The sequence below is a fragment of the Girardinichthys multiradiatus genome, chromosome 8 (genome assembly GCF_021462225.1).
Source record: "Girardinichthys multiradiatus isolate DD_20200921_A chromosome 8, DD_fGirMul_XY1, whole genome shotgun sequence".
NCBI lineage: Eukaryota > Metazoa > Chordata > Actinopteri > Cyprinodontiformes > Goodeidae > Girardinichthys > Girardinichthys multiradiatus.
Window position 1 is genome coordinate 20,405,967 of NC_061801.1, and position 27,413 is coordinate 20,433,379.

A 27,413-nucleotide genomic window follows, 5' to 3' on the forward strand; every position below is an offset into this window, starting at 1 on the left:
TTATGCAACTGTATATCCGTTTTTATTAAGATGCAGCAACAAAGTGTAAACATCATACACAGATCTCTGTACAGAACAAATCTAATTCATGTACACTACATATTTTCCATTTAAAAAATCAAGCAAGCTCTATCTAAAAGTTGAAAAAACTCCGCCCTTCATAAAAATGCACACGCTTCAGTTTTTCCGTGAGGCAGAGAGCTTTTAATGGCAAGCCAATTAAATTTGGAAGGTTTTTATATGACCCTAAAGTACAAGAAAAATGTAAAATTCTTTTTGATATTTGTGCATAAACAGTTGGAATCAGCTGCACTAAAAAGGGTAAACAGCAAAAATGTACAGTAAAAATGCAACTAAATCCATCAAAAATATACAAATATTACAACAGTGCCAAATAGGAACTGAACGAACAGATATATTACCAACAATGAATATTTGTATTTAAATGTCACACTGAAATGTAGGATAGATACTACCACCAAACTCCCTTCACCGTTCAGCATTGTGTTATGTTTTGCAAACCCACAATTAAAGAAAGCAAGAGGAAGAAAGAGACACAGCCAAAGGAGGCAAGATACAACATGAATCTGGGCATTAAGAAAAAAGATTACAGGTTAGATTACAGGTGAAAAGCACCGGCTGTTCAAGAATCATAAACACTTTCCAGAAAAAACACGTTATGTGTTTTTGTCTTCGGTGTTTGTTGGAACTAAGGATTAAAGATGTGTTCTACTAGAATTTCTAAAGCTGTATGAAGGTCCTGAAGGGCCCAGGGACCCATGTGATTTTGTTTTTTGCTTGTTGCATGCAAGTCACCATCTGCACCCAAATATCAGTTTTCTGTGGTCACAGTTTGCAGTAAAACCTCCCTACTGCTGCAAAAATAGCTCTTCAAGACCAAAGATCAAAGTCTGCAGTATTGCACAGTTGAAATATCAGTTGCAATATCATGTAAGCTGAGCAAAGCTCAGTAAAAAGGGCTCCAGCTGAGTGTACCTATGGATATAATAGTCTGACAGGTGTTTGAGGACAGCCACACTGTCTCCATCAGGCTAAAGTGAAACATTCCCAGTGCGAAACCACACACCATATCTGTTAGGTGATGTTTACCCAAGAGCACCCGAGACATGCCCACCAGGAAGGCCCACAGCACCAGCAGGATGCGCAAGGGCACAGCCAGGACAAGGTGAGACAGCAGGAATTTGGAGACCATGGCAGCACGACTGGCATGAGCAGCAGGGAAAGAGTACACGTCCATAGCGATGCAATCCAGGAACCCCGGCGTCATCTCCCAGGGTCCTCTGCGCTTTACCAGTCGCTGGACTCCAGCCACTGTCATGATGTCAAGGATAAGAGCTATGAGAAAATTCAGAACAAGAAGAAATAAGACATAGAGCGTAAGAATGTAAGTCTTGAAGTTATCAGAAAGAGAATATACATACAGGTCCTTCTCAAAATATTAGCATATTGTGATGAAGTTCATTATTTTCCATAATGTCATGATGAAAATTTAACATTCATATATTTTAGATTCATTGCACACTAACTGAAATATTTCAGGTCGTTTATTGTCTTAATACGGTTGATTTTGGCATACAGCTCATGAAAACCCAAAATTCCTATCTCACAAAATTAGCATATCATTAAAAGGGTCTCTAAACGAGCTATGAACCTAATCATCTGAATCAACGAGTTAACTCTAAACACCTGCAAAAGATTCCTGAGGCCTTTAAAACTCCCAGCCTGGTTCATCACTCAAAACCCCAATCATGGGTAAGACTGCCGACCTGACTGCTGTCCAGAAGGCCACTATTGACACCCTCAAGCAAGAGGGTAAGACACAGAAAGACATTTCTGAACGAATAGGCTGTTCCCAGAGTGCTGTATCAAGGCACCTCAGTGGGAAGTCTGTGGGAAGGAAAAAGTGTGGCAGAAAACGCTGCACAACGAGAAGAGGTGACCGGACCCTGAGGAAGATTGTGGAGAAGGGCCGATTCCAGACCTTGGGGGACCTGCGGAAGCAGTGGACTGAGTCTGGAGTAGAAACATCCAGAGCCACCGTGCACAGGCATGTGCAGGAAATGGGCTACAGGTGCCGCATTCCCCAGGTCAAGCCACTTTTGAACCAGAAACAGCGGCAGAAGCGCCTGACCTGGGCTACAGAGAAGCAGCACTGGACTGTTGCTCAGTGGTCCAAAGTACTTTTTTCGGATGAAAGCAAATTCTGCATGTCATTCGGAAATCAAGGTGCCAGAGTCTGGAGGAAGACTGGGGAGAAGAAAATGCCAGAAGTCCAGTGTCAAGTACCCACAGTCAGTGATGGTCTGGGGTGCCGTGTCAGCTGCTGGTGTTGGTCCACTGTGTTTTATCAAGGGCAGGGTCAATGCAGCTAGCTATCAGGAGATTTTGGAGCACTTCATGCTTCCATCTGCTGAAAAGCTTTATGGAGATGAATATTTCATTTTTCAGCACGACCTGGCACCTGCTCACAGTGCCAAAACCACTGGTGAATGGTTTACTGACCATGGTATCACTGTGCTCAATTGGCCTGCCAACTCTCCTGACCTGAACCCCATAGAGAATCTGTGGGATATTGTGAAGAGAACGTTGAGAGACTCAAGACCCAACACTCTGGATGAGCTGAAGGCCGCTATCGAAGCATCCTGGGCCTCCATAAGACCTCAGCAGTGCCACAGGCTGATTGCCTCCATGCCACGCCGCATTGAAGCAGTCATTTCTGCCAAAGGATTCCCGACCAAGTATTGAGTGCATAACTGTACATGATTATTTGAAGGTTGATGTTTTTTGTATTAAAAACACTTTTCTTTTATTGGTCGGATGAAATATGCTAATTTTGTGAGATAGGAATTTTGGGTTTTCATGAGCTGTATGCCAAAATCATCCGTATTAAGACAATAAAAGACCTGAAATATTTCAGTTAGTGTGCAATGAATCTAAAATATGTGAATGTTAAATTTTCATCATTACATTATGGAAAATAATGAACTTTATCACAATATGCTAATATTTTGAGAAGGACCTGTATGAGGTGAAAATGTGCATTAAAATGTTTTAATTTGAGTTTGCATTGCAGAAATGTATCTATTGAGAGAGTCACTGGTTTACACACAAGTCATAGCAAGTAAATCTGCCATATAGTATACAGTCTTTTATGTAGCATCCCTAAATATATATTATTTATGTACTGTATATTCTTTTTACTTTTTCCCGGCTAAAAATGTATCAGTAAATACTTTAACGATTTTCTGTTATAAATGAATTGCAGTGAGCTGTAAATATACGATGTTAACTAGAAACAATGTAAGCAAATATATATTGAAAACTTTACTAACTTACATTTGTTCATAACAACAACAGACAATAAAACCCCTTCACATACTATGTGAAATGAGTCAAACCCTTATGCTTCACCTTGTGTTTGCACCGTTTTAGAGCTAAATAGTGAAAAAAAATCTTCCTCTGACAAACATTTTGTATTGAATGACTGGAAACCATCCCCAGGTAGTGGTGTGATGTATTCCTATGAATGAAGACACTCATATATGTAATTTCCCCAAAACACATTGACACTAACACAGAACCATATCATTACACTCCCACCACTATGGTTGCATACAATGTAGAAAACTTGGCCAGGTTCACTCAAACTATGATATACCTTACTAAAGATTTTTGGCCATAACAGACAGCAGCATGCAGTCAATCGCAATGCCTCCTTTTAAAAAACTTTTTTTTTAAATCCCTTATTTGTCTGTAGAATTTGATATCATTTAGAGTATCTCTCATTGCCTATACAATCTCTAGTTATTGACCAATGTATTTGTCCAAGCTTGAGTGTGCAACAAGTGACCTGATTGCCACATAAGCTTTGGTAAGTTGTACAATGTCCTGTTTTACACCCCCTGATAAGTGCTGTAATGATGTTTCTACTGATTTTTAAAGGGTTCTGAATCTGCATGTAGCTTCCATCATTAAAAGGTCTTGCAATCCTGCTGAGTCTGAAAACAACTGGAGGAAATGTGTAAACAGATATCTTGGTAACTAAGAATAACCCGTGTGGCATACAATAATACCAAGCAGCATTTGCTCCAAGTTCACATGCCAGAGATTTGTAGACTTTTTATAACTCAGTGACTGTCCCAAAATATCCATTTCCCATTTGCTATCTCCAACTTCAAGTCAGCCATCTTCACACACTTAATGTCGACTGTTTAACAAACTGGTTTTAGTGCCCTGATTCATTCTACCTTTATTCACATTTAACAATTTGCCTCTTGTCTTGTTACTATTTCTCCCAGCAGTATAAAACAAATCTTAAGTGATGCTGTTGTGTTCATGTTCAGAGAGGAAATATAACAGACATATACAAAAAGCTATGGAGGTAAAAATGTGGCAGGTACCTGGAAGGTCAGTTTGTGCGTCTGTCGCAGACAGAGTCTCAGAGTCTTAAAAGAGCAGAGCAGTAACACATGTTGCTAGATGTCTGTTTCAGCTTACTTAAACTTCAGACAGTAGTCACCCTGTCTTGGTAGGTTGGTTTGGTATCAACTGAATTTATAAATGTACAATTTTTTTGGGGTATTTTTAATTAAACAAATCTTACAGGGTAGCAGTAAAATATTCTGAGGGCAGCTTCAGATACTTTTCACAGGGATTTTTCTTTTTTCATTTTTGTCATTGTCACTAAAAAACACCTCTGAGGCTTTAGCCATTGGGAGTTTTCAAGGCCGGCTGCAGTCAGCACAGTGCAATAATGTGAATATAAGCTGGCTTATATTGGATTTCAGTGTTCAATAACACAAAAAAACAACAAAAAACATTATTATTAATATGAACCAGGAATCGTAGCCCTAAACTAAAACACCACATATCTTTTTATAAATATTATGGGAAATAGAGAGACAGAAATAAAAGGGGCTCAAAGTCATTAGCTTTTGATAACCATCATAAATACAGAGCTATCTGCTACGTGCTGCACAAAAACATCTGTAAGAAAAGAGCCTCTTCGTGTCTGTGACTGTCATAATCTATGATGGCCGCCATCACAGTACAGAAACAATGAGCAGTAGTTTGTTGACCAACGACTGCTCTACAAACAATCTTTAACCATAAATTAATTTTGAAAATACAGAAACTGGTATCTTGTGGATCTATAACAATAATTAACACACACTGCACATCATTCTGAACACAACCTTTCCACAGTGAACATGGCAGTAAAATTATTCTGTGGTGATGTTTTTCTTCAGGGGTGTAAGGGAAGCTGGGCACAGTTGATGAGCAGTCCTGAATGAAAACCTGTTAGATGCAGCTAAAGAATTGAAACTGGTACAGAGTTCACCTTCCAGGAGGACGACTTTAGCATGCAGCCAGAGCTACAAGGGAATAGTTTAAATCACAGCATATTCATGTTAGAATAGCGTAGTCAAACTCCAGCGCTTAATCCAATTAAGAATCTGTGGCAAGATTTGATCTTAAGAGATCCTCTTCATCCTATCTGGGTGAGCTTGAGCATTTTTGCAAAAAGGAAACAGAAAATATTTCAGTCTCTAAAAGATAGCTGATAGAGACATGAACTCAAAAGATTTCCAGCTGTAATAGTATTAATGTACTTTTCCACCCACTCCACCATTCTGTGCTACTTTGTGTTGGTCTATCACACAAAATTCCAATAAAATACAATGACGATTTTGGTTGCGAAGGGACAACGTGCAGAGGTTTTACAGGTATAAAGGCTTCTGCAACACTGTGCACATAGCACTACTGAAAAAGCATTCAAAACCTGGCTTTAAGATGTCTAAATATTTAATTTCATTTTCAAACTTGGTGTATACTAAAACCTATCAAAAGGTGATGTGTAAAAAAAAAAGCATAACATTTCAAATAAAAAGATTCGCAACCTCTGCTGTGTTTTTGCACACAGTCTAATTATAATTAACGCAAATAAATTGTGTCCATTAAGAACAACGAAAAGCAGTTTCGAATGCACCTGCAATTTCAGAGAAATTCTTCTAAAACTGAATAAAACATCAGTGTTCAAGCTAGATAATGATGCAAAGTTCCTCCACATATAAATGGAAGCATTCTGAAATATGTAGACTTTTCCAGTCCTTGTGTGACATTAGTTTCAAAACAACACAAATGGAAAAAAACACATTCATCAAATATATAAAATCAAAAATACTTTTAGTCACTATTAAATATTACTTTCCCACCAGCTGTCGTGTATGCCGGGGGATTTTCTCCTGAACAAAACCGACAAATAATGAACAAGCAAACAATGCCCCAAACACAATGCAACAGTGTCCCAAATCCAGAGATTTGCTGACTTCCAATCACTTCCAGCATGTAATACGTTTTCTGTGATTAATCTGTATTTTGTGCTGAGGCTGTGCACATGTTAAAAACACACAGATGTCTGAATGATTCTTAAAAGATGAAGCTTTGTTGTTGCATATTAAAAAAAGTGAAGAATTTATACTGTAGAAAGCAGAAGTATTTATAACTCTTTACATGACACATGTTATGATTTGGGGTTGTTTGGTTTTTGGTTTCTGGGTTTTTGTTGGTCTTATTCACAGTTCAAGTTTTGAATCATGTTTCTGTTTATTTTCCTGGTCATGCTTTAGTTTTGTTGTCTTGTTCATGTTTTGTCAAGTTTGGTTTTTGGATCTGGTTATGCTTTTGCTTCATGTTTTTCTAGTTTCTGTTAGTTTGTGTTCAAGAGTCTCTGTTTTGCTCCAGCCACGTTTTGTTCTGTTAATTCGGATCACCTGCAGCTATTAATTTGTCTTCTTGTTTCACCTGGTCACACTCCATAAATACACACCTGTTCTGTCATTCATTGCGGAAACATTTCCCAAACCAAGTTTTGTTTTTGATCATGCCATTCCTGTCTCGCCTGCCCGTTAGATGTTTTGTTCCTGCCTCCTGCTGTGAGTGAGTTTTTGTTATTAAACCTTTTTACTTACCGACATGCTGCCTTCTAGTCTGCATTCTGGGGTCCTATATCTCGCAAGCCGTAACAACACAACTTAAAAATTAAAACTGAAAACAGGCTTTCACTGCTTAAAGTTCAGGTCTATGTGTGTTTGCTGGACAGTTTTGCACTGCTGTATCAAAATGAATCCATGCGTCAATTATTTATCAAGGATTTAATTAATATTACACAGAAGGCCCAGCATCAAATGGTGAATATAATGACTTTTATTGTAATTAAAGATAATCTCCTTATTTTTAACTTGTTACAGGTTTAAAAAAAAAGGTTCAAATATGTATATGTCTAGATCCTTGCTGTCTAGTCTCATGGTACAACACAAAACAAGCACATTACAAGATGTTGATAGGCCTGAATTATACATTTTTAGTAACCTCAATAGAATTTGTGTTTCTATTTGAGCCTTGCTTTGAGCCTTTTGCAGAGACAAATCTGAAATATTTTAAGCCATCTAAGTAGTTTTTAATGAATCTTTACAAATAGCAAAGCTAAAATTTCAAAGTAGAAATGCGTTTGAGGCTAATTTTAATTTTCTAAAAGAAAGTGAGCTATCAAACTTCTTGGCGATAAAAATTGATGATGTCTTTTCAACTGATTAAAACAAGGGTCCTTGTCCACTGCACATATATATATGCCTGCTGATTCACATTTTGCAAATTTTCAGTTGAGATACTTTATTGAGATTGTTAAAGACTTCACCAATCAGACTCTCGCATTGTAAATGAAACCTAGAGAATAAACAAAGAATGCCTCTTTCACATCTGGTCATACTTGCTGCAAGATTTCACTCTACCTGTGGTTGAACCTTTTGAACATCTGCTGCTGGAGCTTGTATTAAAGGAAAGAAATTATTTTGAGCATGTCATAGACAGTGACTAGCTAAAATACTCATTCCCTTTAAACTTTTCCAGGTTTTCCTTTACAACCACAAATTTCAGGGCATTTTAGTGGGATTTTTATCTGATTAACCGACACAAACAATATGTGAAAAACTTTTTCACAAAGCACTTCTCCATTCATCATTCTAATAAAAAGAGTGTGGTAGAGCTGCAAACCTACTAAAACATGACCGACCCTGCCAGGCAAGGAGAGCATTAACCACTTAAGCAGCCAAAAAGACCACAGAGTTCCAAATTTCAAGTCTAAGAATCTAATGACAACTATTAGTCAAGCATTCCACAAATCCGGCCTTTGTAGAAGAAGCCATTGTTGAAAAAAAGCCTTGAGGAGTCAAATTTGTAGTTTGACAAGACCAAAATTAAACTCAGACATAAATCAAACAAATCTGTATGACAGGAAACTAACACTGCACATCACCCTGAACACACCATTCCCATGGTGCAATATGGTGGTGGCAGCATCATGCTGTGGGATGCTTTAATTCAGCATGGACAGGCTGACTTAAAAAGAAGCTGTTGCTGCAGCTAAAAATGGGGGCAATCCTACAAGACAAAATGCTAGAAGATGCAATATATATAATTCCACAGAAAGCACACTTTGCAGATTTTTTTGAAAACTGTATAAACCACATAAAATAAATAGAAGTTTTGTGTCACAGAACAACTTTATGGTTGTAATGTGACAACACGTGAACAGGTTCATTGGAATGAAGTCAAAAGAAACAAACTGTATCCTTTTTTGATAAATCTTTAGAAAAATAGAGCTTACAAATAGAATATACCTTTGGTTTTTCTTTGACTTAACTACCTCATCGTTGTTTTTAATATTTGTGAAGTTTAAATAGTATTTTTATTGCTTACAGTGGGAAAACCAGCATCATTATGAGTTTATCGATGCTTTTACCTGATAGCTTGACAAATCTACAGAACAGTGTTTCTATTTTCGGTTGTATGAACAATTAAGCACTTAGAATGGGAAAAAGGTTTCACACTATAGGCCAACTAAACCCTTGTATTAAGCTAAATGTTACTAGACTCAAATATTTGAGATAAATATTTTAGACAGTCTAACGGAAAGAAATAATAGTTGAGACAAAGACATAAAGCGGCAATCAAATGCATCAAATTCAATCACAAATAATGCTTTGGTGTACTAGAACTTGGTAAATGTAATGTGGCGTTTACCGAGCAGCAGATTGACTAGGACCTCCTGACCAGCCAGAGTGTTGCTTCGTGTCAGACATACAATAGTGCCAATGATCCACGTGATGCCGTGCCCCGTGAGAGCCAGCAGGGCCACCATGGATCGGCAGCCTCCCCAGGAGGACGACGTGGAAGCGCACACTCCCATGCTTTTGGACAGACAGATGTCAATGGCGAGGAGGGAGTTCAACGCTATCCCCTTAAAGGAAGGGTTCAGCTGCATGCAGTCTTCTTCTGGCATCTTGGTGGACTCTCTCCTGTCATTGCTGCTTCCGTCGGTAGGTTCTTCACTCTTCTGGGTCGTTTGGTGCTTGGTTTGAGCCGCGCGTTTAGGACCGGGGCGGCTCTCCGGGGATCCGCAGCCGCCACGGAGGGGCTGATGGTTGAGAGACATGAACTCGGGTCTGCTCAGGATACTGTTTCTCTCCCGCGCCCTGGATCTCACGTTGTACGCCGAGGGCATGTTTGGTCACAATCGAGTTTTCCTCTGAGGGGACAATAACCGCTTGATCTTCGGAAGGTAATTCAGGTGGTATAAGTTCACCACGACTTTGTAGTATCCTGGAATAACACCAGTCCTCCCCCTCCTCTGGCCTCAATAGCTATATTTAGTGTCAGGGGAATGTGCGATGTCCATGTTGTTTATATCATGGAGACAGCCAGAGCGCAGCTACTGAATGGTAACAGCTTCTATCCAATCCCGCGAAACCCGACCTACAGCATGGGCATAAAAATATCAACATGAGCATTTCAGTAAGCCGAACCAGCACAGCACAGCTCAGCGCAAAATGTTCAAGAAACACGCAGGACGCAGCGCGATGGTCTCACCTTCATCATCCCTAGATGCTCCCCACAGCGTCCATCACACCTCTCACATCCAGGGAGCGAATCGCCAGATTGTAGATGTAGCAAAACCCGAGAGAGCATCACGAAAAGATGAAGACAATGGAGCTTTGTTAGTGCTGCATCTGGTGCTGCTGCGCAGATGTGACGTAGTTTACGCACAATCACGATTCAGATTCAGTGGTGCGGCCTGACGTAAAGCGGAGTTCTCCAAGGTGCTTAAAAAGACAGAACGACGATAGCCCAAAAATAAATTGGTTTATCGACATTGTGCTGTCCATGATATGGAGCTCCAAAAGCACCACAGTTCGGTAAAAAATACATGTTTTAATTAATAATTAAATGGCTAAACAGAAATGGGTACAATGGGTAAATAACCATTGAAATGCAAAACAAATATATGAATAATTTACTTAAAATATAATTAAGCAAATCTCACTAAAACATTTATTTTTTATTTACAAAAACATTATTATTTCAATTATTTGACTATTTCTTTAAATATTTCAGCATCATGAGTTTGTATTTCATCTCTCAGCTTTGTCCATCAAAAACAGTGGCCATGGCTGACACTGATGTGGTAAAGACGGACTTGAAAAGTCAAAGGCACAGTTCTAATTCAAAATTTCTAATAGTATTAAACAAAATTGAAATTTCAACAAATAGACCACACATAAGTGTGGGGATATGCAACAGCCATCTATGTCTTTTGCAGTGCCATGCGAAAGTGTTCATACGCTTTGAACTTTTTCACATATTGTCACGTTACTCCTTATTGCAAGAGAAAAACCATTGTCAAAAGAAAGGCATAACATTTTTTGTCTACACGTGAAGTTCACCCTGAACACACCATCCTCAAAGCAAAGTATGGTGGTGGCAGCATCATGCTGTGGGGATGTGAGGACAGGAAAGTGAGGCAGAGTTCATAGGAGATACCTGGAAGAAAAGCCTGCAAAGGACTTAAGGTTCATGTTCCAGTTCAACACTAACCCTAAACACACAGCCAGAGCTATGGAATGGTTTGGATCAAATTACATTAATGTGCTACAATGACCCAGCTACAGTCCAGATCTAAATCCAATTGAAAAAAAATGCTGTCGACAGACATTCTTCGTGTTATTGTGATTTAAAAAAAAACACAACTTCTCTAGGTGCTGAGTAACAGTAATCTTCATATCAGGAAGGACATTTTAACAATGGTTTATAAATTACTCATTGAATCTGTCATCACTTTCAATATGTTATCCTGGTACAACTTTCTCACTGTGAAATCCTGAATCACAAATCAGGCCAGCAAAATAATCGGAAAACCTCCCTTTTCTAACAGTACAACGGATCTGTGATCAGGAAGGCCACCATGATCACAGAAGATCCTTCTCATCCCCTCCATCACTGATTCCAGCTGCTCCCATCAGGCAGATGCTTTAAAGTCCCTGTGGCCCAGAAAACCATTTACAGAATGCCATATTTCGTTTGCATTATCTGCCTTGAATACTTAAAATAAGAACAGTACTTTTACACACTTTTAACAGTCCCCTTTTATGTGTTTTCATGTATTTAAATTTTTTTTTTATTGTATTTTAAGTGCAGGAATGCTGTTGTTGGAGCCCTGTGAACAAAACATTTCTGGCACCATATGTGACAGACAATAACATATTCTATTCTATTCTATTCTATTCTATTCTATTCTATTCTATTCTATTAAAGCAGACTAAGAATTATTTATTTTGCAAAGAACAACAACCAAAAAAAATCTGTCCCAATGTGGAAAGCTGGTAGAGACAAGCAGTAGCTGCCCCAAAAGATTATTGGAGCTAATTGTAGTAAAAGGTGGTGGAAAGTATTGATTCATGGGGCTAAATACAAACGCTTGCAGTATTTTTCAGATTTTTATTTCTAGAAAGAAAATCATATATCCCTTTCCTTTCACTTAACAATTATGCATTACTTTGCACTGGTCTGATCTGATGGTAAAAAAAAGTAAAATAAAATCTATAATGAAAAGGTCTATTATTCAGTAATTGTGTGGTAAATCTCACAATGCCTATGTTTCCCAGCGTGCTCAGTGTTCAAGGCGGAAGTGTCGTCATGGAGATGCTTATAAAGCAGCTTCCCCGGTGGCTCAGCGAGCAGCGGGGTGAACCTGCCGTTGTTACGATGGGTCAGTGACAGAGACAGCTCGCTCAGGAATTTCCTCTAAGAGCTGCATAACAACCCGAAATGCAAGCCTACGGTCGACCCGCTTCAACAATGTGACAATATGCATTTTTTTGAATAGACCTGCCGTTTTTTTTTTTTTTTTCGGACTTTATTATTCTTATTTTTTAAAGATGGAACTGGGAGCAAAAAATTGACCCAGCGGTATCCTTTGGGGTGTCGCGGTGATCCGTCTTATACTCTGCCTCGGATGGCTCACCTCTCTCGGCGGGACGGTCGCTGCAGCCGCCGCAATGAAAGAGAATAACGGAGGGGGAAACGGAATTACCTCTCAGACCGAAGAACTGTGAGAGTCGATGCCTTGCTCTTATATACTCCGGATTTTTACACCGCTGAGATACACACTAGATATTTTACACTCTATTGTTTTATAGGTAGACCTCTTTTTGCATGCTGCTTTTTAATCGGTTATAAATAGACAAAACTCCTGCATTTACTGTGCACGAACCCTCAATCCGACACACAGCTGTTTTAAATCGTTAAATCACAGTTTCATGAGTAATTGGGACTCTAAATTAGTATATGCGCACTATATATATGCTCCAGATTGTCACTTCATTTATAACTGGTCCGCTACGACGTTCTTTGATCTTGATGCATGTCACCGGCTGGACGTAGAGGCTCTTCTTTCATGGGGATTATCCTCTGATGAATTAAACAAAAGGAAACCTGACTCCAAGATGTAACATTAGTAGTTCTTTTAATAATTTAGGTCAGAATTATCACCAACCTTTCAAGGATCTTGCCAAAACTACCTCTAGACCAACTTTAAATGCAGTTGTTTGTGTCTTGACTGCATGTCACCATCAGTGCTCGCATCAGAAAAGTTGTGATGCCCAACTTCTGCAAGTGAAGTTGCATTTCCGCACCGGAAAGTATGCGCTCTGCAGCTGTGAAGCTTTTCTATTGGCCCATCTTCCTCTTCTGTGACAGTATTGGATCAACGCATGTCATTTTTTTCACTCTTGATATATAAAGGCGTTTTGGTTTGGTTTTGTAGACTATTTTTTTGGGGAGGGGGAGGGAGAAAGAAGCATGTAGGTTCAAATTTATGGTGATTCTTCCTCCTGTTTCCATGCGTCTTTCTTCTCCTCCTCCTCCTTCTCCTCCAGAGCTTTGGGTGTTTTTGTGGATTGTGTTACAATTCAGTGCAATGGGCTGCATCCAGAGCATCAAGTGTAAGCCCAAGAGTTTCCGAGACAGTGTTATCGTCCTGGAGCTGAACACGTCCATCGACTCCAACCCCACCAGCATCGACGAGGCGTCCAGCGTGGTACTGCGCTACCGGACGCCGCACTTCCGAGCTCAAGCGCGGCTCTTGGTGCCTCCTGTAGCGGCCAAAGAGACGTGGACCATCGGCTGGATCCAGGCGTGTAACCACATGGTGTTCTACAACACATACGGGGACAAAGGGATGTGAGTATATGCACTGGGTTTTTTTTGGTTTGTTTGAAGAGTGTATGCTGGGGGAGAATAAAATAAAATAAAATAAAACAAACCTCTCAATAGATCACCAAAGCATTACCTATTGGTCTAGTTAAATGTATATATTATTATTTATTTATTTATTTTTATATGGAGTTTTCATTGTATATGGAGTTTTAATTAATTAATTTATTCGTTTAATTGCATTTTTGAAAAATGTATCTGTCATGTTTTATAGAAAATAAATTTATATAGATTATTATTATTGTTATTAAAAATACATCATATATTAAGAAAATGAACGCATCATTTACCCCTCCTTGAACCGCCACCTTAACGTGGTGGAGGAGTTTGAGTGCTCAAATGATCCTAGAGGCTATGTTGTCTGGGGCCTAAATGCCCCTGGTAGGGTCTCCCATGGCAAACAGGCTCTAGGTGATGGGTCAGACAAAGAGTGGTTCAAGAATCCCTCATGAAGAACAAAATATCGAGGCACGTGACGTCGCCCGGTACGGCGGAGCCGGGGTCCCACCCTGGAGCCAGGCCTGGGGTCGGGACTCGTCGGAGAGCACCTGGTGGCCGGGTTGCTCCTCGCGGGACCCGGCCGGGCCAAGCCCGAACGAGAGACGCGAGGCCATCCCCCAGTGGGCCCACCACCTGCAGGGGGAACCGTGAGGGACCAGTGCAAAGAGAATTGGTTGGCGGACAAAGGTGGAGACCTCAGCGGCCCAATCCCCGGATGCTTAGGCTGGCTCTAGGGACGTGGAATGTCACCTTGCTGGGGGGGAAGGAGCCTGAGCTGGTGCGGGAGGTCGAGAGATATCGACTAGAAATAGTCGGACTAGCCTCCACGCACAGCGTGGGCTCTGGAACCCATCTCCTTGAGAGGGGTTGGACTCTCTTCTACTCTGGAGTGGCCCACGGGGAGAGGCGGCGGGCTGGTGTGGGTTTGCTTGTTGCCCCCCAGCTCAGCCGTCTCGTGTTGGAGTTTACCCCAGTGGATGAGAGGGTCGTATCCCTGCGCCTTCGGGTTGGGGAGAGGTCTCTGACTATCATTTCAGCCTACGGGCCGAGTGGTAGTGCAGAGTACCCGGCCTTCTTGGCATCCCTGTCGGGGGTGCTGGATACTGCCCCTCCCGGGGACTCCATTATTCTGCTGGGGGACTTCAACGCCCACGTGGGGAACGACAGTGACACCTGGAGAGGTGTGATCGGGAGGAATGGCCTCCCCGATCTGAATCCGAGTGGTGTTTTGTTATTGGACTTCTGTGCTTTTCACGGATTGTCCATAACGAACACCATGTTCAAACATAAGGGTGTCCATCAGTGCACTTGGCACCAGGATACCCTAGGCAGGAGGTCGATGATCGACTTTGTTGTCGTATCATCAGACCTTCGGCCGCATGTTTTAGACACTTGGGTGAAGAGAGGGGCTGAGCTGTCCACTGATCACCACCTGGTGGTGAGTTGGATCCGCTGGAGGAGGAGAAAGCCGGACAGACTTGGCAGGCCCAAGCGCATAGTGAGGGTCTGCTGGGAACGCCTGGCGTAGCCCCCGGCCAGGGATGTATTCAACTCCCACCTCCGGGAGAGCTTCCACCAGATCCAGGGGGATGTTGGAGACATAGAGTCCGAGTGGACCATGTTCTCTGCATCTATTGTCGATGCTGCTGCCTGTAGCTGCTGCCGTAAGGTCTGCGGTTCCTGTTGCGGCGGCAATCCCAGAACCTGGTGGTGGACACCGGCAGTAAGGGATGCTGTCAAGCTGAAGAAGGAGTCCTATCGGCTGTGGTTGGCTTGTGCGACTCCTGAGGCGGCTGACGTGTACCGTGAGGCCAAGCGTGCTGCGGCCCGGGCTGTGGCAGAGGCAAAAACTCGGGCCTGGGAGGAGTTCGGTGAGGCCATGGAGAAGGACTACCGGTTTTCCCCGAAGCGATTCTGGCAAACCGTACGGCGCCTCAGGAGGGGGAAGCAGTGCTTCGCCAACACTGTTTATAGTGGGGGCGAGAGACTGCTGACCTCGACTGAGGACATTATTGGGCGGTGGAAGGAGTACTTCGAGGATCTCCTCAATCCTGCCATCACGCATTCCGTGGTGGAAACAGAGGCTGGGGACTCGGGGTTGGACTCTTTCATAACCCAGGCTGAAGTCACCGAGGTGGTTAAAAAGCTGTCACCGGTCCTGTTCATAACTTTTATGGACAGGATTTCTAGACGCAGCCAAGGGCCAGAGGGGGTCTGGTTTGGGGACCAGAGGATTTCGTCTCTTCTTTTTGCAGATGATGTGGTCCTGCTGGCCCCCTCTAGCCAAGACCTACAGCATGCGCTGTGGCGGTTCGCAGCCAAGTGTGAAGTGGCTGGGATGAGGATCAGCTCCTCCAAGTCCGAGGCCATGGTACTCGACCGGAAAAGGGTGGCTTGTCCTCTTCAGGTTGGAGGGGAGTTCCTGCCTCAAATGGAGGAGTTTAAGTATCTCGGGGTCTTGTTCACGAGCGAGGGAAGAATGGAGCGGGAGATCGACAAACGGATTGGTGCGGCTGCCACAGTAATGGGGGCACTGTGCCGGTCCGTTGTGGTGAAGAGAGAGCTGAGCCGAAAAGCAAAGCTCTCAATTTACCGGTCGGTCTACGTTCCTACCCTCACCTATGGCCATGAACTTTGGGTCATGACCGAAAGAACGAGATCCTGGATACAAGCGGCTGAAATTAGCTTCCTCCGTAGGGTGGCCTGGCACTCCCTTAGAGATAGGGTGAGGAGCTCGGCCATCCGGGAGGAGCTCGGAGTAGAGCCGCTGCTCCTCCACATCGAGAGGAGCCAGTTGAGGTGGCTCGGGCATTTATACTGGATGCCTCCTGGACGCCTTCCTCGGGAGGTGTTCCAGACACGTCCCACCGGGAGGAGGCCCAGGGGACGGCCCAGGACACACTGGAGGGACTATGTCCCTCGGCTGGCCTGGGAACGCCTTGGGCTCCCCCTGGAGGAACTGGAGGAGGTGTCTGGAGAGAGGGACGTCTGGGCGTCTCTGCTGAGTCTGCTGCCCCCGCGACCCGGTCCCGGATAAGCGGAAGACGACGCATCATTTAGTTTTTCACTTATTTGTTATGTTTGGATTGACAGGAAGACTAATTGTTTTATTTTGAAGTCATTATCCAAGTCTGATTAAAACAAGAAAAACATAGGTGTCTTATTCAATTAACAAACAAACAGATAATAAATAAATAAAAATAAATCAATTTAGCAACATTTTAGAGTTCAAATCATGTATGAACAATTGAGATTACATTTTATCTTTCAGAAAAACTTTAAACAGGTTAATTCCACGATAAATATTCTAAGTCTTGAAACACAGAGAGATTAGAATGAGTGAAAAAGTCAGAGCCTTGCTGCCAAGAGAGAAAGTTCTTTATTTTGGAGTTTCATTTCATTGGTTGAACATTTGAATTCCTGTTTTTAACAAGTAGTGCTAAAATTAAGCGGCAGAGGAAATGTTACTCAGAAATGAAATTCTTGCAGCATCTGGGTTACACAAGAACATCTGTCAGATTTTCGCATTATCGGAAAAAAAGTTTCAAAAAGCGAAATACATTTGTGTCCTATTTTCTGTTTCCTCTGTGCCAGGCCTGCAGTCCTCATCTTATTTACTGTACATAGTGGGCAACCACATGCTGATCAGAATATGCTTTATCCGTAGAGGAGAGGAGTGCTGCAGCACCAAGATTAGAGCCAGACACCCCCACCCCTGTTTATGGCCCAGCCTTCCCCCCCTTAAAAAGGCCCCTGTTTCAGTATGTCAGTAAAGGTTGAACCAGTGTGCATCTACATGAATGTGTGAGGGAGAGATGGAAAAAGGGCAACATTATCATTAGAAGTTTAGCTGATCAACACCCAACATGCATCTGAATCCTAGTAAGTCAGAATATCATGAAAAAGTTAATCTATTTCAGTAATTTCTAAAACGTGAAACTTATATATTATATACAGTTATTACACACAAAGATATTTTCAAGTGTTTATTTTTGTTCATTTTGATGATTATCGCTGACACCTAATGAAAAACTGAAATTATATTTTTCAGAAAATTAGAATATTACAGAAGACTAATAAAATAAGTATTTTCAAAAATGTCAGCCAATTTAAAAATGTGTCCATGTACTGTACAGTATCCACACAATACTTATTCTGTACTTCTTTTACATGCATTATTGCATCAGAGCTCACTTCCATTGAATGTAGCATGAAGATGATCAGCCTCTGGCTCTGATTAGGTATCAAGAAAACCCCAGTTGCTTTAATAGGGATCTTCTGCTCGTCTGCTTTGTTAGGTCTGCTGTCTCTCATCTCTTGAATACACCTATAGATTATTTTTTGTGTTTAAGATCGGCCACTCTGCTGGCCAATTAGCCACAAGATGCCTTGGTCATCAAAGCAGGTATTGGCACTTTTAGTAGTTCAGGCAGGTGTCAAGTCATGCTGGAAAATGAAATCAGCTTCTCCATAAAGCTTGCCTGCAGAAGGAAATGTGAAGTTAATTGACTAACATAATTGACCAACACCAGCAGATGGCATGGCTCTCCAGATCATTACTTCCTTTAAAGTTTACACTGGACCACAAGTAATGGATGGATTCTATGCCTCCTGCACTCCCCCTGGAGCCCTAACTTCCAAATGTAATGCAACATTTACCGTCTTTGGACTTTGGACCTCTGAGCAACGTTTATTCCTTTGGGTCAGACTCTCTTGACGTTTCTTGTTTATGAATGGCTTAACAGCAGAAATGCAACAGTTTATACCCATATAATAGACATGTCTGTGTGCGGTAACTCCACAAGCCCATGCCTTATAGATCTCCTCCAAACTCTTAAATGGGCTTTGCTTCACAAATGGTGTAGTAATTCCTGTTGCTTCTGCACTTTTTTCTACTAAACTTTTTTCTTCCACTCAACTTTCAATTAATTTTACCAATTTTTCATTACTCCGTGAAAAGCCTGAGTTTGAATCCCAACCTGGGGTCTTTCAGCATGTAGTCTGTATGTTCTATCCATGCATGAATGGTCTCTTTTTGGGTTCTCCAGCTTCCTCCCACAGTCCGAAAACATGACTGTCAGGGTAACTGGTTACTTTAAATTTCCCCTAGGTATAAGAGTCTCTGTGCATGGTTGTTTATCCTGTATGGCTGTGTGATGTATTTCCCTGTGATGGCCTGTCCACGGTGTACCCTGCCTCTCGCACAACTGGAGACCCTGCATGAATAAGACGACACAAACAATGCTTGGATGATATTCTAAATTAGTAACATTGTATTTTATATTTATTACCCTATTCGTGCCACGAGGCATCACTTTTTGTGTTTGATAATTATTGTATATAAAATTGGAATATTTTTGCAGGGATAGGTGTTGTTGGTTGGAAGGATCAAACAGTTTATGACTGCTGTACCGTTGTTATTTGTGTTGGATGATGTTGGACAGGAAGGTAGACTGAAGAAAGCAAATCCAGGCAATGGTGAGCAATAAACCTTAAACTTACAAGATAAACACTACTGTAGTTATTGGACTTTCTCAATGCACAGATTTTTATTCGTAGCTGTGATGTGCACATCAACCCAGCTCAGCAAATACAAATACCAAGGCCAAAAATGACCCCATATACCCTTGTTTCTACAATTTAGAAGTTACTTAAGATACAGGAGATGATTCCTCGCTGCTTGAATCTCATACCAAGTAGTTTCTTTGGTGGTGATAAAGATCCAGCACGCTGTAATTGTGCAGAAAAACCGAGGATGGTAAAATTGATAATTTCTCTGTTGGCTTGGATGATGCACAAAGAATTCTGTGCACATTCATCACCCTTGCTATTGTGAGTTACAGTGTGGTTGGTTTTGACAGTCTGTGAGCATCTATTAACGGGCAGGCGTCTTTTTGCATGTATGCAGAAATAAAACAAGAAGAAACTGATGTTCAGAGCTCAGACTTTATCATACACATGAGTAAATTACACAGAGAAGGTCTTCAGTTTTCCTGATATAAACACACACACGGATTCACATAGATAGGAAAGGCTCAGCTATGCTGTGACTGAATATTGATGGGGCTTGCACTATACTAGTACTTCCTCTCCTCCCACAATATTATTCAAAACTTCACTATCTACTCTATTTCTTGGAGATCTTTACTTTGCTCTATGAACTGAATTTTATTGTCTCAAACTATTTACCCACAACATGAAAATGGACAGAAAACAGCAAAGAGGTCTACATTAGTGGCTGCAAATATTGCTCTAATCCCCTGTCAGGTGCACCTGTCAGGTCCTTAAAATTGTGCACAGAGTTCCAAATACACTCATTTAAACTGGATGGTTTTGAACGATTTCCCACTGTAAATACATGCACCATTTACAAATCGTTACATTCTGCAAACTACAGGCTTGAGTTTCTGTCCGGAAGGCTTACAGCACCCGTTGGAGACCGTTTTGACAAAGCAGGCTGTGAAGACACAAACAGGAAGTGAGACGTCTTGTCTGCGGTGGTTTCCATACTCATGATAACAGCTCAGGAGTGGGTAGAGGTATCCACGTTTTACCTGTGTGCTCTGCACACTGCTTTCTGTCTTTATTAACATAATCAAGGCCAAGCTGAAGAATTGATGCAAAAAACTTGAATGCATCATGTTAGGGGGGAAGTAAATGATCCATCAAAATAGAATATGTAGAGACAACAATCTCCACATTTTATGGCGCCAGTTGTTTTTTGGGCAAATTCGGCAAGTTGAAATTTTGTATCCATTTTCTAATTCATTGAAATCAACAGACATCTGTTTTACGTAAACCGCATGATTTTTCTTCCCTTTCCCATTTTGAAGAGTTGCTAAGAAAAACTGGCCTCTGTGCTACATGCTATTTGTAACACAGTGAGAAACTTTGAATAATAACATGAATTACTAATTACAAGTCCTTTGACACTCTCATAATCTTGATGAGTTAAGATTTACAAATACATTTGTTTAATAGAAATTGTAGTGCCACTGATTTTGGCAGCTGCAATTTTGATTCCAGTTGGATTTTTCTTCATTTTTCAGTGTGAGTTGATGCTAATGCAATAAAAGATTCATCTGTTTCATAAAACGTCTTGCACATCTTCACAAATACACATGGAAGGGTCTGTGTATAAATGTATGTATCTAAAGGAGTGCAAATTCAGGGTAGACAGGCAGTAAGTCGAGTGGCTGTTGATCACACTGCTTCACCCTTTTCTGCTGATTCTCCAAATCAGGGAACGAAAAGTAATCTATTATCACAATGCAGGCAGAAAGTCAATGTTGGACAGAACAGAGAAACTTAAGTTTAGGTTTTCTCTTCCATCTGCTGTATGTGTCAAAATATTTCATCACTGAATTGTACTTTAAGTGACTAGAAGGAAAACCAGAACCGTTAAGCTGTCAGGCTTCGAGTCAGTGTGGTGCTTCTGTTCTGTGTTGTAAGATCTGCAGAGATAAGAAAAATACTGCGAGACCGACATTAGTTACGATCAGCGCAGAAAAAAATTAACAGGACAGTTTTTTTTTTAACATAAAATATGTGTTGATTTGCAGTTTGTTTCATATTTAAAACCTGTGGTTAATTACAGGTTTGGTCATATTTTAAAGTCATGACCATGAGTTGTTTTTCTGTTGCTATAAACAGGTTTGAACGTATTAAAAAATATAGACAAGAAATTCAAGCACATATTTTCCAACATTCACATAAAAGCTTCTCAAAACGTTTTCTGGTATACTGAAGCATCATGTTTTACACCTTCTTTCTTCCAAATCAATGAGGTTAAATAAAGGCCACATAAAGTTTCCATTGCTGCCATTTCAACTGACCACATGATAATCATAATGTTCAGATTATGTGCTGATTTAAAAAAGGCTAGACCTACAAAGGATCACTTTGTGCAGTTGATACAATGCTCCCTGTCATTTTGCCAAGCTCAGAACACTCTGTGTAGGTCCTTTTTAATTGCTCAAACTTGTTAAAATTGTTAAATTCTGTTCCAAATGGACCCAGCCAAAATATTTCGGATCAATACCAGCACCTTGACATGCCTCTTCTGCTCTGCCCACAAACAACAGACCAGTCTGGATTCTGCATCTACATATCAGTTGGGCTGTAATTTCTCCATTAGTATAAATGAATGTGATTGTTGTTTGGCACATTATGCAAATTCTTCCACCTGCTATTAAAAATGTATGTGCACAAATTCTTTCTAGATTTGGCTTCCTCCTACTTGGCCAAAAACTGATTTCTAGTGAAAGAATCTTATGACACAGATGTTTCAAAATGAGCAGAGATGCCTCGATCAGAAATTTTCAGATTTTTGTAAAGCTTTGTCATGTCGACTCTGATTTTGTCTGACCTGGTTTCTCATTAAAAACTGTAATTGTCTGCATTAAAAGTAGTAGCTGTTAAACATATGGGGGAAATTTACTACCAAAAATCAAGAGATTTTCAATCTGAGAGCAGGATTTCATTCAGCTTGTACTCAAACTTCGTAATGCTTGCACTCAAAACTAGTAATACCTGCACTATTCTATTCTATTGGTTTAAATGGTTGCTAGGAGATGATACAACTTTAATCTGAGAGAGAGCAAAAATAATTTGCGAGCGGGGAAGAAACTTGAGAGAGCAGTTTTGATCCGAGCAGAGAGCAAGTTTGCGTGCATGGAGGATGAAGCAAACAGGAGGAGAAATAATCTATGCAAGAAGCATTTGATCGGAGCACAGAAACAAATATTTGAGAGAGAACAGAGAATATTTGAAAGAAAGTAGAAGTTTTGAGTGCAAGCATTATTAAGTTTGTGTACAAGCAGAATGAAATTCTGCTCTCAAATTGAATATAAACAGGTTTTTACCAGTTTCAAAACAGACAAAATTATATGGCGATGACATTTTAAACTGTCTTTTGCAACTTTAGCAACATACTAGTGCAGGGGTTGGACAATGAAACTGAAACACCTGTCATTTTAGTGTGGGAGGTTTCAAGGCTAAATTGGACCAGCCTGGTAGTCTTCATTGATTGCACATTGCACCAGTAAGAGCAGAGTGTGAAGGTTCAATTAGCAGGGTAAGAGCACAGTTTTGCTCAAAATATTGAAATGCACACAACGTTATGGGTGACATACCAGAGTTCAAAAAAGGACAAATTGTTGGTGCACGTCTTGCTGGCGCATCTGTGACCAAGACAGCAAGTCTTTGTGATGTATCAAGAGCCACGGTATCCAGGGTGATGTCAGCATACCACCAAGAAGGACGAACCACATCCAACAGGATTAACTGTGGATGCAAGAGGAAGCTGTCTGAAAGGGATGTTCAGGTGCTAACCCGGATTGTATCCAAAAAACATAAAACCACGGCTGCCCAAATCACGGCAGAATTAAATGTGCACCTCAACTCTCCTGTTTCCACCAGAACTGTCCGTCAGGAGCTCCACAGGGTCAATATACACGGCCGGGCTGCTATAGCCAAACCTTTGGTCGCTCATGCCAATGCCAAACGTCGGTTTCAATGGTGCAAGGAGCGCAAATCTTGGGCTGTGGACAATGTGAAACATGTATTGTTCTCTGATGAGTCCACCTTTACTGTTTTCCCCACATCCGGGAGAGTTACGGTGTGGAGAAGCCCCAAAGAAGCGTACCACCCAGACTGTTGCATGCCCAGAGTGAAGCATGGGGGTGGATCAGTGATGGTTTGGGCTGCCATATCATGGCATTCCCTTGGCCCAATACTTGTGCTAGATGGGTGCGTCACTGCCAAGGACTACCGAACCATTCTTGAGGACCATGTGCATCCAATGGTTCAAACATTGTATCCTGAAGGCGGTGCCGTGTATCAGGATGACAATGCACCAATACACACAGCAAGACTGGTGAAAGATTGGTTTGATGAACATGAAAGTGAAGTTGAACATCACCCATGGCCTGCACAGTCACCAGATATAAATACTATTGAGCCACTTTGGGGTGTTTTGGAGGAGCGAGTCAGGAAACGTTTTCCTCCACCAGTATCACGTAGTGACCTGGCCACTATCCTGCAAGAAGAATGGCTTAAAATCCCTCTGACCACTGTGCAGGACTTGTATATGTCATTCCCAAGACGAATTGACGCTGTATTGGCCGCAAAAGGAGGCCCTACACCATACCAATAAATTATTGTGGTCTAAAACCAGGTGTTTCAGTTTCATTGTCCAACCCCTGTAGTTAACATGGGCATCTGATTATGTTTTAAAATGTGGGAACAAAGTGGAAAAAATGTAACTAAGGGAGATTGGTTGCCTATTAAGAGTTTGTTGTAATTTGTTCTTTCTGTCACTTTGTGCTGTCTCATATGAATGCTGATTTAATGAGTCCATTTTAAGAGTTAACAGTTAGGTTTAATTAAAAATAGTCACTGGAGTGCTGTTTCTATGAATGGAAGCATCATTTCAATAGAAACTGGATGACACCTGTGTGTTTTTGCATGGCGCTGTTGTAGATCAGCCTGAATATTGCATGCAATATTGCCGTGCAAAGTTTTCTGTTGTATATGAACTGATTTACATTGGGTTAGGAAGATGCATCTTCTTTTTTTACTACCTCACTTTGAACATGGTCAGTCAAACTGAAAATTACCTGATTCCAGTCATCAGACAATTTCTTGGCACATCTCTAAATATGAGTTGTGGACCGTAAAGTTTTAAAAGAAGACCTCCATAGTTTCAAACATTGTAAGAGGGCAGCAGGCAAATGTAACATGTTCAAAGGAAAAGGGCTCAGTGTCTTTTTAAATCCTCATTTGTGTCTCTTTCTCTAACATCCAGGTCAAGTTGGGAGCTTCCAGACCTCCGAGATAGCAAGATCCAAGCAATCAGTGACTCAGATGGCGTCAACTACCCGTGGTACGGCAACACCACAGAGACCTGCACCGTAGTGGGGCCCACCAAGAAGGATAGCAAATTCACAGTTAGCATGAATGACAATTTTTACCCTAGCGTCACCTGGGGAGTACCGGTCAGTGACAGCAACGTGCCTCTGCTCAGCAGCATCCAACGTGACCAGAGCTTTACCACCTGGCTGGTTGCCATCAATCAAGCCACCTCAGAGACAGTCGTCCTTCGGACAATCCGCTGGAGGATGCGGCTTCACATTCAGGTGGACCCAGAGAAGCCTCTGGGTCAAAGGGCTGTTTTAAAGGAGCCTGTGGCCCAGGAACAGCCTCAGATACTGGGCAAGAATGAGCCCATCCCCTCCAATGCAATGGTGAAGCCCAACGCCAATGACGCACAGGTGCTTATGTGGCGGCCAAAGAAACGTGATCCTGTGGTGGTCATCCCACCTAAATACTGATCTGCTCCTCTGACCAGACTGGCCTTTGTTACCTACTCTATTTCATCTATATAGATTTTTTTTTTTACCATTCTCCGTTTTCACCACCTCTCAGTGCTTTAATCCATTTTTAATGTCTGTTTTCCCATGTTTTGCCTCTATAATCCTCTCCCATGTTCGTAAAAAAAACACTGTCAGACATGGAAAAGAAGCTAATAAAACCACGGCAGAGGAAAGGACCAGATGTTCCTTTCGAGGAAGGAATTTACTGCAATTAACTGCAACCATTCTACCTTCAAAGAGGTCGGGTCACACTGTGCTGAAATGCAAAAATGAACAAAAGCAGTGTTTTAATTTTAGTTTTACACTTTGGCTGTCTGAGCCAGTTGACGTAGACTGTGGGAGAGGATGAGCAGCGATTGATCGTGTCTGCACACGTGCTGCAAAAACTGTGTACGAATCCCAGTGGTATTTCTTACTATTATTATTATTATTATTTATAGGCTGGAAGAGAGTGCATTCACTTGTGTTTTACCTTGTTTGGTTATTTACATGAAGAATTGTAATGGGTGACTTAGATTTTAGTCATTTTTAAGAAATTCTAGACATTCAATCCATGCTGCCTTAAGTTTACATCACTTTCCATTGCAAACGTTTTTGCCTTAAACAAAAGTGCAGTGCTGTTATTTAGTCATTTGTCCCAGTTCTTCCAGACTCTTGGTGCTGGCATGTGTGGGGTTAGGACTGGAACCAGAGCACTGAAGGAAACCAAGTTTTAGATCTGTCATGTCTAGAGAAATCCGGTGTCTACCACCCAGCATCATGAGTGGAAATAGTTATACAATCAAACTAACTCAGTGTGTTGTGTTTCAAGTGCATTATGCAACAAAAGATATGCTCTGTGAAGTCATTCAGTAGTACTTAGCACAGTGAACTACAGGAAAATCTGGAGAATAATCTAGTGAGAAGCACAGTTGACCTCATTTTTGTCACTTTATTTTGCTAGAATTGACTGCATCACTCCATCTCAGGGCCGTTTTACTTCCTTCCTCTAGTGTTTTCATCTATCTTGTCTCCCCAACGTCTTTCTACCACTCTAGCTATAGTCATGCTTATATTGAACATAAAATAACACATCCTTTTAATTTCTGTATTATTAAAAACAACAATCTGTCTCTGAAGAAACTCTTCATCTACAAAACTATCCTCAACCTACCCTTTCTCACTTTTATTTCTCTCTGCTGTCGAGGCTGAAAAGCAAAACAGGAAGTTTAATGCCAACTGCTCGCCTGACATATAGATGACCCACTTCTCTTCTCTGCCAGTCATAGCTCTCGCTGCATGCGGGCCCTGTCCCCCTTTATTTCACCGCCAGCTAGAGTAACGCAGGCACACATGCATGAATAAAGAGCTCTGGTCAGCTAAATATCAGTACCCAACAAGCCGATGCTTATTTATCTGGAAAGCTTTAAGAGAAACCTGAAATTAGAGCTGAATTTGACATCAGGAATTTTCTTCTTCCCTTAAGTTGGGAAGTCAAAAACTGATTTTTTTTCTTTATGAATTTGTATTGAATACATATAAGGCTTACCTGTTTGTATATTTAACTTCATATTTCAATGCAACCTTGCTGAAAATTGAACGAGAAGTGTGACATTTGCCTCATATCAGTATTCTAGATCAAAAGCTACAGCCACTAAAAAGAAATGTTGCCCTGATATTTTCCAAAAAAAAAACCAACAAAATGCAACTGCCACTGCCTTTGAAGCTTAACCCATTTAATCTAATTTGCATAGCATGCCATAATAGAAGCATAGCTTCCTTTATCTTAAGGCTTGACTAAAGTTAGTATATCCTGCCTTTACCTTTAAACAGCTGGGAGAGGCTTTGCCCACCCACCCTGTTACTCAAAACAGGATAAAGTGGGTATAAAAATTAAAAATGGGTGTTTTAAAAAAAAATAAAACCTGAAAACCTGAGTGAAATTGTTCCCCTGACTACAAATGTGGATTAACACTGTGGGATAGCAATCTCTGAAGGCTCTGCAGAGACGTGCACTAACAGTCAAATAATATGACAGGGCTGACAGATCAAATCCATCTGTGGATTTAAGGTCAAAGAAAAGGCGTAGTTTGGGATTTCTGAAGTGAGGTTCTGTGGCAATAATATTAGGAGGTATTATCTTTTTGTTATCTATTTTTTTTAGTTTATATCCAGATTAGTTGATCCCTGAGGCCGAAGCTAAAAGGGAAATGGGGCCAAGACCAAAGTGGATGTCTACCGTCTTAAAACTGCTCTGATCTCAAAACCACTATAGTGGTTTATTCAAATACCATTTTTTTGAACCTTTAAACTAACAACTTTGCATCGAGCCATTATTTAAAAAGAAGCTGATGACTATATGCACAGGAAATGCAGGTAGGAGGTGTTAATCCACCACTAGTCTTCTTGTGTGAAACACATACTGAGAGT

General features: G+C 41.1%; 2 protein-coding genes across 4 annotated transcripts; one reads left to right on the top strand and one right to left on the bottom strand.

The window, feature by feature from the left end:
- LOC124872420 (inactive phospholipid phosphatase 7) lies at nt 1-13,046 on the bottom strand. The gene is made up of 4 exons (XM_047372392.1): nt 12,911-13,046; nt 9,949-10,181; nt 9,103-9,834; nt 1-1,356 (listed from the first exon to the last, which is right to left on the bottom strand). Exons 3-4 carry the CDS (start codon nt 9,581-9,583, stop codon nt 968-970), a joined length of 870 nt encoding a protein of 289 aa, XP_047228348.1. The 5' UTR covers nt 9,584-9,834; nt 9,949-10,181; nt 12,911-13,046; the 3' UTR covers nt 1-967.
- fam78ab (family with sequence similarity 78 member Ab) lies at nt 10,196-26,902 on the top strand. Of its 3 annotated transcripts, XM_047372389.1 has the most exons (3): nt 10,204-12,466; nt 13,293-13,596; nt 24,437-26,902. In XM_047372389.1, the coding sequence occupies exons 2-3, from the start codon at nt 13,334-13,336 to the stop codon at nt 24,960-24,962; spliced, it is 789 nt and encodes a 262-aa protein (XP_047228345.1). In that variant the 5' UTR covers nt 10,204-12,466; nt 13,293-13,333; the 3' UTR covers nt 24,963-26,902. The 3 variants fall into 3 exon arrangements, with proteins under 3 accessions (XP_047228346.1, XP_047228345.1, XP_047228344.1); XM_047372390.1 differs by lacking the exon at nt 13,293-13,596 and having other exon boundaries at nt 10,196-12,466; XM_047372388.1 differs by lacking the exon at nt 10,204-12,466 and having other exon boundaries at nt 13,219-13,596.
- Nucleotides 26,903-27,413: the final 511 nt, after the last annotated feature.

Excerpts from the sequence above, each read along its gene's own strand:
- fam78ab (XM_047372388.1), top strand. The coding sequence starts at position 13,232 with ATGGTGATTCTTCCTCCTGTTTCCATGCGTCTTTCTTCTCCTCCTCCT. Across the intron at positions 13,597-24,436 it reads ACATACGGGGACAAAGGGAT|GTCAAGTTGGGAGCTTCCAG; the intron begins GTGAGTATATGC and ends TCTAACATCCAG.
- LOC124872420 (XM_047372392.1), bottom strand. The coding sequence starts at position 9,583 with ATGCCCTCGGCGTACAACGTGAGATCCAGGGCGCGGGAGAGAAACAGT. Across the intron at positions 1,357-9,102 it reads CCTAGTCAATCTGCTGCTCG|CTCTTATCCTTGACATCATG; the intron begins GTAAACGCCACA and ends ATTTTCTCATAG.